The sequence below is a fragment of the Cryptotermes secundus genome, unplaced genomic scaffold (assembly GCF_002891405.2).
Source record: "Cryptotermes secundus unplaced genomic scaffold, Csec_1.0 scaffold512, whole genome shotgun sequence".
Taxonomy (NCBI): Eukaryota; Metazoa; Arthropoda; class Insecta; order Blattodea; family Kalotermitidae; genus Cryptotermes; species Cryptotermes secundus.
Window position 1 is genome coordinate 11,066 of NW_019735563.1, and position 13,690 is coordinate 24,755.

The following is a 13,690-nucleotide window of genomic DNA, read 5'->3' on the forward strand; positions in this document are numbered from 1 at the left end:
AAATCTTTCAGTACACTGTGGGAACCTCCCGCACTCTAGTAGACAACTCCCAGAGCAGGCAATATTTATACATCACAGTTGCAACTTGACTCTGTACGGTGGGGGGTAGCCGGCTGGAGCAGACGCCACGGAGGAAGTCGTCTTCCACGTCTGGGTCAAGGCTTCTGAGGTGCCTCAGAAACTGAGACGGCTTTCGGTCGCCCATCTCCTCGATCATAAGCTGGTGGATGTGTTCCTCTCTCGAGGGGGCAACTGCCTCACAAGCTCGGTCCTCAGCGTTCGGGCGGAGAGGTGATGATGTCCCCTACCTCCTTGGCATACCGGTGGTCCAACTACGAGATCACCTGGCAGAACTTGATCTTTTCGCTGCTTATGCCGGCCAAGGTAAATTGTGCCTCAACTTGGGCTGGCCGTTCAGAACGGTGGGAGTCGCAAGGCCGCTCTGGACACCTCCGCTCTCTGCAACTGTCTGCAGTCTCCATGCTACGTCGGGGTCAGCAAATGTGGGATGTCGATACTCACAGGGACAACCACGTAAACGGTGGAGACTCCCTCCGTAGCGGGCTAGCCGGGGCTAGTGATGCCGATGATGTCATCGTCCTTAAAAGGGCCACTTCTCCAGCCGCATCTTCTTTGTAGTAGGCAGGCGATTGCGGGCTGGCGAGTGGTCGGAGGAAGCTTTTGCAGCTGGAGCTGAGCCCTTATTGAGGAGCTCCAAATTCTGCAGCTACTCAAGAATTTCCCAGCATTTTATGGAACCTGAAGGTTCATTCCCGTGTTCACGAGAGCTCTCCACTGGTCCATATCCTAAGCCAGAACAATCCAATCCATCGCATCCCATCCTCTCTCTCTCTCTCTCTCTCTCTAAGATCCATATTAATATTGTCCACACACCTACGCCTTGGTCTTCCCAGTGGTCTCCTTCCTTCTGGCTTCCCACCAATAACCTATACGCATTCCTTGTCTCCCCCATTCGTGCTACATGCCCTGCCCATCTCATCCTCCTCGACTTGATCATTCTAATTATACTTGGAAAAGAGTACAAGTTATGAAGCTCCTCATTATGAGTTTTCTCCAACCTCCTGTCACTTCATCTCTCTTCGGTCTAAATGTTCTCCTCAACACCCTGTTCTCAAACACCCTCAGTCTATGTTCCTCCCTTAGTCAGAGACCGAGTTTCACACCCATACAGAACCACAGGCAAAATTATAGTTTTGTATATTCTAATTTTTATACTTTTAGACAGCAGACAAGAAGACAAAAGGTTCTGGACTGAATGGTAGCGAGCATTACCCGAGTTCAGTCTCCTCTTAATTTCCTCCTGAATCAGGGTTTGATTTGTTATCATCGTTCCCAAATATCTGACCTGTGCCACATTTTCAAAACATCTGTTTCCTATCTTTATGTCATAATTTTGCCCTGCATTTTGGTGATGAGACAGTAACATATACTTAGTTTTCTCTGTGTTTACTTCTAGACCAACCTCTTTACTTGCGTCAATTAAAGTTACTGTTTCTTTTTTCTTTATGGTATCTACATTATTACTAAGTAGATTCACATCATCAGCAAAGACCAGTAGCTGATGTGTTCCATTTAATTTCAGTCCCACTTGGTTTCCCTGGACCTTCCTAATGGCATATTCTAAAGCAAAGTTGAAAAGCAGTGGTAATAAAGCATCTCCTTGTCTTAGACCATTCTGGATAGGAAATTTATCAGACAAATGTTTACCTATACGGACTTTACTATACGTTTCGTTTCAACACATTTTAATCAGCTTAACTAGTTTCATGGGTATCCCAAACTCTATCAGAATATTGTACAATACTTCCCTTCTAACTGAGTCATAGGCTTTCTTGAAGCCTATGAATAGCTGATGTACTGTCTCACTGTACTTCCACTTTCTCTCCAGAATCTGATGAATGATGGAGCTGTGGTTACGTGCACTAATTGAGTAGCACATGTGTGGGTATCTAGAGAGCCAGTTTGGAACTATGATGCATAATTATTGTCTGCTCCTGCTAGGTTGTGGTAGTTGTCTGTTAGACTGTGGGAGGTTCCCACAGTACCAAGTAAAGTAAAAGTAAAGCTATCCCTGTACCAGGCCGTGAAGGCCCATAGGGTTGTGAGACGTTGAGGGTCCCACACTATCTAGACAATCGGCTCAAAGATGGCAGTAAGGTTGTCAGCCTTACGCGCCAGCCGCGCTTTACTCCCCAGGAAAATTGGTAGTGTAGTTGGTTGATGGGCTACGCTACAAGCCGGCAGGTCACAGGTTCAAGTCCCGATGAGGTCGTTGGATTTTTTCAGTTGACCTAATCCTTCCAGCTGCACTAGGCCCTGGGGTTTACTCAGCTTCTAACAGAAATGAGTACCAGGGATACCATAATATTATGTAACTTAATGGTTCCAAATACTATATATGTACATACTTCACAACCTTTGGCATATCATATGCACAAACTTCATAATATAAGACTGAGAACTACTTTACAATTTAGAATATTTGTAGGAAGTGTGCTAGTTAATATGTTTGCATTGGTGTGCCAGTCAATATGCACTGGTGTGCCAGTTAACATGTTTGCACTGGTGTGTCAGTTAATATGTTTGCACTAGTGTGCCAGTTAATATATTTGCACTAGTGTGCTTGTTAAGATGTTTACACTAGAGTGCTGGTTATGATATTTGCACTAGTGCGCCAGTAGAGTGCCATTTAGGGGTTTTTCACTAGGTTGGTGGCTAGGGAGTTTACACTAAATCCATAAAATATCTGGAGTAGAGTGCCAGTTTTGCCAGTTTAGATGTTTGCACTTGTCTTCACTAAACACTTAGGGGGTTTGCACTAAATGCTCTTAAGATATTTGCTGTAGGGTGCTGGTTTAGATGTTTGCATTAGATGTCGGTTAAGACGTTTCCAGTGGGTTGCCATTTAGCATGTGTGCAGTCGTTTGCCATTTAGTATATTTGTGCTAGAGCGCCGGTTTAGATATTTGAACTTAAGTATTGGTTAAGACGTTGGCACCAGAGTGTCGGTTAAGATGTTTCCAGTGGGTTGCCATTTAGCATGTTTGCACTATTGTCTTCATTAGGAAGTTGCAGTAGTGGACAGGTTGTCTGCATTTGTGAAATGTAAGATATTTTCATTAGAGATGCCAGCAGTTTTCTGCCAGTTGGAGTGGTCGTGCGTCAAATAAAATAGTTGAACTTACACGCAGACCTGGTCTCTTATGTTCTTCCTTATGTAAGCACTGGATGAGCCGGGATAGCTCAGGTGGTATAGTGACTGGCTAAAGGATAGACAACCAAGGTGTCAGAACTCGAGTCCTAGTAGGGTCAAGAATTTTCTCTTCTCCACATCATCCACACCTGCTCTGGGGTCCACCCAACCTTCCATTGAATGGGTACCAGGGGTTCTTTCCTCGGGGATTAAGTGGCGTGAAGCTGACCACTCACCTCCAGCTAGTGCCAAGGTTAAGAAAATCTGGATCTATACATCCATTCCCCTTACACCTTCATAGCATAGTGCTTAATTAGTTAAGCAGGGGGACAGCTTTACCTTTTATGTATGTACTATGTTTTCAGTAAAATTTAGATACCATGAAAATCTAACATTACTTAATTTCAGAGATAGTAAACATATTGTTTCATGAATAAGAATTTAAAACGACCTTATTACCTTGAGTTAGGTTCTTATATATTTTTTAATAAAATTCCATGTATTGCAAGTGTGAGTGAGAAACGTCATTAAATACATATTTTTCTATCTGAAGGTTCTTACCTTGTGGTATTACAATCACTGGCCATAACAATTTAATACAATAAATCTGCCTCCTGGTCTACAGTTTATTGAATACTATAATGTTGCATGGCACATTGCAAGGCCCTGATATTTTTAAAATATCCCAAATATTTCTGACCTTAAATTTTAAAATTTGAAGTCAGTGTTGTAACAAGTATTAACAGTACTCGTAAGCATGTCAAGATACTATAACATCTCAAACATTGAATTTAATTTAAATGAGATCATTAGATATGGCAGTAAAAGAATATAATTGTGCATATTATATAATTCTCATATAAGTGTTCCACAGAAATAAAGGCAATTGGTAAAATAGTCTCAAATTAGCCATAATATCAGCAAAAACTTTATAAACATGAGAGAAATTAGAAGATGGTCAGTGCAGGCCACAAGACAAGAAATTAAAGTGGAACAGTTGATTGCTGCCAGTTGTTTTGCAGGCAGGCTTCACAAAATGTGAGGCACAGCAAATAGTCATCGTGGGACAGTGGACATTGATGAGAGTCTCCAAGCATCCAGCACTGTCACCATCATCAGCATCTGCTGCTTACTGCAATGCAGGACATCAGGGGACCTCTTCAAATAGTAAGATTGCTACAAGTTCTTTGTGGTACCACAGAACCATGGCCGCGTACCAAACCATACCAGTCACGGATGGAGAAAGTTGCAGAATGCATGTATGTCTACTTTGAGGTATTGCTGCTAGTGCCCTAGAATACTCTGAGGTTCCTCTCATATCCAGTTTGTATAGCTGCTACTTTTGAGGATATTCCCACATGTTATAATACTCTTTGACTTCCATGAAAATGAGTACTTGTTTGTTTCATATGATTTTAATGTTTTAAATATTTATGTACATCTCAGTTTGGAATTTAATATTTTTGTTCCTGTATGAACTGACTTGTTCTTTGAATAGCCTATTTCTGAAAGGTGTGTAAACCATTCAATTCTTGCTATTATAAATGACTTTCCCTGCATGTATTCTGCCTCCATCTATTAAGAAGGGATGTAATTTTCAGCAACACTACTGTAGCCCAGAAAATCTATTTATTGAATTATGTTCCTCATGTACACTACATGGATCTTCAAGTAGTGTTTTCAAATTTTGAAACTGATTTCTAAAATGTGCACTGCAATAATCTGGTCTAGCTATACAAGTCTGTAGTTTAGAAAATATTTCAAATTTGTACCCAAACTTGTTTGTAAAATAATCTGACTTATTCAAGTTAGCTGGTATGGAACTACAAGTGCCAGGCTGTGGTAGGCAAGATGCAGCTATTCCAAAATGGTTGTTCTCTTTCAGGAATGTTGTGTTCTTTTTTGCAGTAGATTGCATTTCTGGTGATCGGATAAGGGGAAGAGCTGCATCTTGTCTGGCAATGTCCCTGATTAGCTGAAATAACTTAGGATCAGCTCATCAGTGAATGAGAAAATCACTGATATGCTGTTCCATAGTTACTTTGCTTTTAAGGGTTTTGTCTATGTTCATTTTCTGAAAAGCGTCATGCTTGTCAATGTGATTTTGACACTCAGCCATAACTGATTTTCAAGATATGTTGTTGGAAGCCAAATACAACACAAAGAACTTTCAGCTTTTCACAATCTTCAGAATTTCGCCACTTAGTGCTTTCGTTTGTCGGGTAATTGTACCGCGGGGTGGGTGCGGGTATTAGGATGGGCAAAACTGTTGCAAGTTCTGGTCACCTTTCCTTAGAAACATCATCCAGTTAGTATAATATACTTACCTGATGAATGAAAGAAGGATGTGGCAAAATAGAGAGTTATGAATTAGTATTCCATACCAATTTGTTATTTTTTGGTGACATTATCTATAATTCTGTCACCTAGCTCCGAACATTGAACGGATCTTTGATAAATATCTTTTAGAGAAATCTCAACAATTGTGTTGAACTCTTTTCTATGGCCTACGTTTCGGGTATGTGCTCTGGAAATTTCAGGAATTAGTGTCCCCCTTCCATGGCTTGTGTTTCACTGTGGTTACACAGCATAATGTAACAAAATGCAAGAAAGGAGCTTCACACATTTTCAAGCTGCCATGAAGAACAAACAAATAATGAATGAGTACAGGCTCTACTGACTTTCCTTGTAACATGTTTTATAATTTTCTTTTAGTATGGGCTGTACTGATCTCCCGAGTAAGGTGTTTTCTAAATCTTCTTTGTCTCACATGTCAGATTGGTAGGTTATACATTATTTAAAATAGGCTAAAGCCTCACATTCACACAGGATATGTGTGGATGTTTCATTTTCTTCTTGACACCTCTCACAAGTGGGACTTTTTTTAGTCCCAGTTTGAAGAGGTGTCTTTTAAGGTGTCCTGTAAGTAGTCCCACCACCCATCATAGCTGGTTCCTGTATAATTTCAAAAGTTCCTTTGCTCTTTTAGCAGAGGGTCCTCGTATAAGTCCCTTTGCTTGCCTGAGTCCAGTCAAGGATTCCCAGTATTTCTTGTGCATGGAGAAGACATAATCTGAACCTGTCTGCATGTAGCAGACAAGTAATTGTTCTCCAGCTTGATAATTGGAATTATCTAACTTTGTGCTCCACATTATGATTGGGATTACATTTAACAGCTCTTAATCATAAGAATTTGTGCTGTATATCCATAGAGTAATGTTCAGATTAAGTTTATTATTGGCACAAGCTTGGCAACATTTCAAGACAGCATTCAAAGTGGAATTTTGACAGAAATGTCCAAAAATCCTTGAACATACCAAATTGAAGAATTCCATTGCACATTAGAAGGCTGTAGGTTATACAAACACTTCCTCTTAAAAAAATAGTGTATTCTTATTTTGTGTTTCACCTGGTAACTCAAGTATTGGAATAATTTGAATTACCAAAGGGCACATGATATATTATAAGTTTCTCCTTTTGTCCATGGTCTCTTAACACCTGCAACAGTAATATTCAAAATGTTCAAAATGAAATATAAATAATGTGCCCTACTAACTAGGGGGCATGCAGTAGTGTAATTGGTTGAGTCACTATTCTACAAGCCGGAAGGCCGACGGTTCGATTCCCAATGAGGTCATTGGATTTTTAACCGATCTAATCCTTCCAGCTGCAATATGGCCCTAGGGTCGACTCACCCTCTGACAGAAATGAGTACCAGGAATATTTCTGTGGGTAAAGGGCAATCGGCGCATAAGGCTAACAACCTCACTGCCATCTGTGAGCCAATTGTCTGGAAAGTGTGAGAGCCTCAATATCTGACATGGCCTCTTACAGGGATAGCTTTAACTTTTAACTTTACCTATTTACTAGAGGTTGTTGCTTGAGTCCCAGAGTAATGAGACAGTAAAATATGGTCATGAGTCCCACAGGACTTGGAACCAAGAATGGCTGTGCTGGCGACGCCTGCAACAATTTATCTGATTGACCAACCTACTTAATGGGGATTACATTAAATATTCAAGACAGCTTGTTGGATACTTGGAGTCCCTTTTTTCCAATCTACATTTTATATCTTCTAAAACATGACAGAATGATGTACAGTATGACTATATATATTTCAGAAGTAACTGTCTTTTCTTGGGATATTCTGAAATATCCAGACTACTGTTAGATGTTTTTTAAGTATGGGAATTGTATTCTGATTTGAGGAATTGTTTTCTTCTGTTATGACATTTAAATGACCCTCAGATAATTACATTCTGTAGGTTGTTATGGCTATTGTGCAATAGATTACCTTCCATGTGAAGTTGTTACATATGGAAACTGTTTATCATGAAGTTAACATAATGGTAACTGTGATGATTATGACCCTATTTGCAGCACCATGTAATTTTGGAGAAGTCCACAGACATTTTGGAGATACACATTATCCCTGTTTTCAGGGTTGTGGAATAAGCTAACCAAGAAGCTGGCAACAAGCAGATCTATGCTTGTTGCACACTTCTTGCTTGTATCAGAACCTGATGGTGGAGCCAGTATGTTGCTCAGAACTTTATCAACGTACATGGCATAAATAATGCAGAAGATTATACTCTGCAGGCTTCCGTGTGTTCCTGTATCATTTATACTTTAAACTGATTTGGGGGGAAAACATGTTTTGTATAGGTTCTAGTGCAGTGGGATGGGAAGGAATGATGGGGTGGGCCTCTATTAGAATATGACGCCATTTATTCTAGTAGACGTTTAACGACTTTTCCAAGGAATTTAATGCTTACACCGTTGAAAAGATCTTTGCTGACATTTCGGAGCAACAGCTGTAAAAAATGTACCCAACTACACGGCGTCACAGCCAATTGCAACCGATAACATTGATTTACACATCTGTATACACGAAATCCGTGGAACTATGCAAAGTTCTACCAACATAGTAGTGTAGTCGGTGTAGTCTGACTACGTTCAGGGGAATGGGTCTGGTAATCGTAGTGGCAGTGACGATCTGTAAATGGCGATTTGTTAAAAATAAATAGCTTGTAATGTGGGTTTTATATAGTTCACCGATGTAAATGACGGATTCAACATGCCGTTAAATTTCAGCACTATATGTCGTCTGTGTCTGGGACAGAAGGATGGATTATTGCCTCTATTTGGAGATGATGATTCTCTGCCTGCACGAATTATGACATTCGCTCCTGTGATTAAGGTTATTAAAGTTTGTTTACGGATGAGCATTCTTGTTTCGCGTTATCGATTTATATATGGCTTATATGTGACGTGATCTTAATATGAGTATGTTTTTAAATAAAAATCACCATGATATATTTTGTATAGAAGAGGCTATTGTAAGAACTGCCTTTTATATTTTAAGAATATTTTTATATTTTGTCATTTAAATATAAGCTTGCGTTATTTAACAATTTCCCTAACTGAAACACTTTGAGTTCAGAGTTTAAAAGCAGCTTTTAACTGTTTTTAACTGATTTTAAGATTTTGGCTGGAGTAGTTTGTGGAAGACAGAAGACCAGTGGTAACAAGTTACAGGTTGACATGCACTAAGAAGAAAAACGCAGTTCCTGGCCAGTTGACACTTAACTTTTAATAGAATAAATTACAGAATCGGTAAAGGTAACGTTATTTGTACGTCTGTTTAATACATCATGAAGGCAATTACATTCTTGGGGGTAACTCTTGTATCGTTTTAACTTAGGCACTAATTTTAGGTTGCTAGACAGTTTTGTACTCTGGCCACATTTGATGGGACAGTTCACAAATTAGAAGACCATAAATAGATGATGATTAGAAGAATCTAGCAATATTAACATGCATAGAAATAAATAAGTAAATTGAAGCTGTGATATCTGTGTTGGAGTAGAGACTAAGTGAGATGTTTAAAGTCATATTTTGTATCATTTTTGTGTTCAGAAATTACACAAAATGTTTCAATTATTTTATAATGTATCTGATAGTTCTCATGACTTCTACTGTAGATGTTTGCTGGAGACAGTTTGCCAGCACAGGTGTGCCATCAGTGTATTCAGCAAGTTAATTCCTCATATAATTTTAAACTGCAGTGTGAGAGCTCAGATATAGCACTGCATCAGTACCTCAGGGATTTGCAACCTCAGTCAGATTCATATCAGGTAATTAATATTAGTGATATGATTAACACTGCAACTGGCAGTGGGCACTTGCCTATCTCAAGCAGTTGACAATTTTTCTACAGGACTGAATATATAATGCAGGTTAGTTTCATTAATTTGTACCATAAATATAGCCCTTGTCTTTTGCAGGAAGAAGACAAAAAGTTGTATTCTGTATCTCCTATTGAGAGTGATGATGAGTGTAGAGATGACTTTTCTGATGTGAAAATTGACGTAAAAGATTTTGAGAACCAGGAGCCAAGGTTAGACTATATCTTGTTATGTTTGGTATAGTTTACTGTAGTAAGATTATCAGTGAAAACTACTGCTTGTAAAATATAAATGGTTTGTGTGTGGCTGTATTATGCTTATGCTTCCTGGCTACAGATCCAGAGGTCTGGGTTTGATTCCCAGGACTACCAGATTTTCTGAGAAGTAGTGGATCTGGAACGGGTCCATTCAGCGTTGTGAGGATAATTGAGGAGGAAATAGCAGCTCCGATCTAGAAAACCGAAATTAACGGCCATGGGGATCCGTTGAGCTGACCACATGACATCCTCTATCCGCTAAAGTTGGCACTAACTTTGCCGACAAGCGGCAGTCGCTCGGTCGGTATAGTTCACTTGCAGACTACAGGCATTGATTAGTGCTTTGGAAGCCATGATAGAAAGCAAAATATATTTGAGATAAAGCTTGAAAATGTCTGATTCTTCTTGCATGGTACACAGCAGACTCAGTACACTCATGATGATTGGCTGCGGAAAGAACAGTGGCAGGGCTGGACTGTATACGATGTGGTGTACATCTGTTCCAATAAAAGTGTGTTGCATACATTGAAAAAGTTGGATTAATTTTTCATTTTGTTTAAAACTTTTTCGTTTGTTGAAATGTTTATAAAATAATCTAATGTAAGAGTTTTATATCACATTCTTTCTTGTCTCTCATATGTACTCTTTTTCTCTTATAGGTCACATGATAGACACTTTTTGGCACAATCTTTGGATCTGCAAGACAAATGTGGACCAGGATCTTCAGATCAAAAAATTGGATCAGAACATGGTAAAACACACAATAAGGCCAAATTGAATTGTGAGGTTTCTTCAGCTGACATTTCTGACAGTAAAGAAGGCATACATCAGATCTGTTGTTCACATGTTTGTGGTAAAGACTGTGCTGAGAATGGAGAAGAAATGAAATTGATTAAACGGAGACAAGGCACAGCTCAGGTGAATGGAACTGCTGAAAAGAAAGATGGTTTAAGAAGACAGAAAAATACTCCTGCACAAAATTGTAGAGCTCCAAAGAAGCGGAGAGGTCCGAAGAAGAGGCAAAGTGTCGATATTTCTGTTGTGAAACAGGAAGAAGTGAAGGCAGAGGAAATATTTGACATCCCTGTCCTTGATAGATTTGGCGTGATAGATGATGATGATATGATTGAAGCTTTGCCAATGATTCAGGAGAAGGAGCGGTTTGTTTGTAATGAGTGCGGTAATGTTTTCGCTCAGAAAAGTGGTCTGTTGAAGCATCTGAGGACACACACTGGAGAGAAACCTTTCTGTTGCTCAATGTGTGGCAAGACATTTCGTCAGAGTGGTAATCTTACATTACACATAAGGACACATACTGGTGAAAAACCATTTTCATGCACAATGTGTGGAGAAAGTTTTGGTCAGAGTAGTACTTTGACACGTCATATGAGGACACACACGGGTGAAAAACCGTTCTGTTGTCAGGTATGCGGTAAAAGCTTTGGGCTCCGTAATACCCTTACCTTGCATGAGAGGTCACATATGGATGACAAGCCTTTTAACTGTACTGTTTGTGGAAAACGGTTTCTTCGTAGCAGTAACCTCAATGAGCATATGCGTACACACACGGGAGAAAAACCCTTCTCGTGTACAGAGTGTGGAAAGAGTTTTGTTCGCCGCTGTGATCATAAGATACACATGAGGATGCATTCTGGTGAGAAGCAATTTGCTTGCACTGAGTGTGGGAAGTCCTTTCTTCGAAGCACTGAACTTAAGATTCACATGAGGTTACATACAGGCGAAAAACCATACTCATGTCAGGACTGTGGTAAAAGGTTCATTAGAAGTAATCAGTTAAAGAGGCATAAAAAGACACACATGATTATAAAACCATTTTAAGTGTTAAAATTTAGTACTGTGTTAGTTTTATTATGTAAAAAGTTCTGGAAAGGATATTCCAAAAAAAAAAAGTCAAGGATGATATAAGGACATTTTTTTCTGTACAATAGGACCCAATTGCTGTGGTTATAATCAAACTTTTAAGATACAGCAGAGGAAATGTGTTGTCTTATCTAGATATTGTGGAATTATTTCTATAGACTATAACCTATGTAAAAACTCACTTAAGACCTTTTGGTGTAGTGGTAAGAGCTGTGTTTCGAAGGTACCCAGTTTAAGTCTGAACTAGGTTACTGGTTTCCTAGCTTATAATTTTCATGATTTTCCTGTCTTCAGCCAAGCATTGGGATAGTACATATGAGGTTCTATCGAAAAGTTCCTGGACTGTGTCAAACAAGAAATGCTGAAAGGGGAGGAGGCGCCAGTTTTATTTCTGTAGATAACATAACAATTTGAAATTTGAGGTTTCCAGTGGTGGTGACGATGAGTACTGTGTTAAGGAATGTGATGCAATATGGTCTGGTAGAAGTTACTGAAATTCTGGAGAAATTTACTGCCTCCATCTTCAGGATTAACGTGTAAACTGAACATGGAGGGAGCAAGCAGTGTGATATAGAGTATCACATTTCAGAGTACTGTACTTCACAGAATGGACTGGAATGAGACTGAACTCTCTGGGAAATGTAAGCACAACTAGATTTAGTGTTTCAGTAAAAGAATGTACCCATGTTAATCTCCTTTGTAGAAATAATTTGATAAAAGAAATGTAATTACTGGTTGTAGGCTTTCGTGATGGTTCGTTGCTGATGTTGGTTCTTCTCGTGGCTCTTCATTCTGTGTGGATCTACATGCACCCTGAAGATGGAGGCAGCACATACCTCTGAAATGTTGCAGAGACCCAAGAGCAGAACCAACATCAGCAAAGGAGATGTAATATAAATACTGAATAGTGTGCTGTAGCAAAGGCCATAGAGTCTAGATTTGGTTCATTGAGAAAGTTAATGGACTGCATATGTGTGATTTTGTTTTGCTGTCTGCCTGTAACCCATTAAATAGCCTTTCTTTCCCCACGAGTTAAATCCATATTTATTAACACTTTGCGGACCGCGCACCCTTTAAAAGGTTTTTCGCTTTTAAACATGGTGGATCGTTCGCATGTTAACAGGCTTTTAAAACACGATAAGTTGCAACACACTATACATCTCTCTGGCCCCACCTAGCTAGCACGTAGCTGCTTGCAGCTGCGTTATAAGGCTCTGGAATGTCTGCTGACCAATCAGTTACTAGACCTCGCTGTAACTCTATGCCCCTGCAAAGGAAAATAAATGCCTTTATTTCTTCAAGCTTTACGTAGCAAGCTGTCAGTCAGTAGTTCAATATGGATCAAAGACCAAAGCAGTTGACACCCAAGTGATTTCTTGGAGAACAAGAAATATCTGACTTCTTCTCCTATGAGCTATCTGACGTCCCTTGTGAGTCTGCTGGTCATAGAAACTCACAATCTGATAGTGAGTGTGGCAGGAGCGAACAAAAAATTGTGACTACAGAAAGTGAAAGTGACCATAGCTCTGACGAATGTGCGGGTAGCAACATTGCGGGGACAGCCACATGGGGGGAAAGTAGACAAAACGCCTGCTTTGGGACAGTTTACTGGAAATCCAGGGGTGAAGCAAATTCCATCGGACCCAACGCAAGTGTCTTGAAGTAGCAGAACTGTTTTTTGGAGATAGGGATACTCTTGTTGTGAATATGATTTCCACAATTCACAATTCGAGCATGGTTGATGTTCAAAGGAGACATGGTCAGGTAAAGAAGCCTTTTTGTATTTCCGAGTATAATATGTTCATGAAGGGAGTTGATAGAGCCGATCAGTACTTGGCCTATTCTCTTCCTTGGAAAACAGTAAAGTGGACAAAGAAAGTTGCCTTGTGGCTTATAAATTGTGCCATTTTCAACTCATTTTTTGGTTTTCAAAAATCTAAACCCTCATTCAAAATTGAAATACACGGCATTTCTGCTGAGTGTGGCAAAAGCCTGGGCTACAGACCACACGGTGGCGGTAGACACAATTTTAGTATGACTGGGGCCGTCTACTCCCACCCCCCGCAGGCCTCATTTTGACCCCCCTGGGCGACTCTCGGGTGATATGCAGAAACGTGCCCTCGCAAAAATTGTGAAGAGTAAACATTTCA

General features: G+C 39.8%; 1 protein-coding gene across 3 annotated transcripts; it reads left to right on the top strand.

Annotated features, from left to right (window-relative positions):
* The first annotated feature begins 8,185 nt into the window (after nt 1-8,185).
* LOC111869604 (zinc finger protein 391) lies at nt 8,186-12,984 on the top strand. 3 transcript variants are annotated; one of them, XM_023861250.2, is made up of 5 exons: nt 8,326-8,414; nt 8,699-8,836; nt 9,199-9,351; nt 9,502-9,614; nt 10,319-12,984. In XM_023861250.2, exons 3-5 carry the CDS (start codon nt 9,199-9,201, stop codon nt 11,496-11,498), a joined length of 1,446 nt encoding a protein of 481 aa, XP_023717018.1. In that variant the 5' UTR covers nt 8,326-8,414; nt 8,699-8,836; the 3' UTR covers nt 11,499-12,984. The 3 variants fall into 3 exon arrangements, with proteins under 3 accessions (XP_023717017.1, XP_023717018.1, XP_023717019.1); XM_023861251.2 differs by lacking the exon at nt 8,326-8,414 and adding an exon at nt 8,425-8,553; XM_023861249.2 differs by lacking the exon at nt 8,699-8,836 and having other exon boundaries at nt 8,186-8,414.
* The last annotated feature ends 706 nt before the right edge of the window (nt 12,985-13,690 follow it).

What these genes read in the sequence shown, in the direction of transcription:
- LOC111869604 (XM_023861249.2), top strand. Translation starts at nt 8,292, where the DNA reads ATGCCGTTAAATTTCAGCACTATATGTCGTCTGTGTCTGGGACAGAAG. An exon ending in CATTCGCTCCTGTGATTAAG is followed by an intron (nt 8,415 to 9,198) that starts GTTATTAAAGTT and finishes CTTCTACTGTAG; the next exon opens with ATGTTTGCTGGAGACAGTTT. An exon ending in CTCAGTCAGATTCATATCAG is followed by an intron (nt 9,352 to 9,501) that starts GTAATTAATATT and finishes TGTCTTTTGCAG; the next exon opens with GAAGAAGACAAAAAGTTGTA.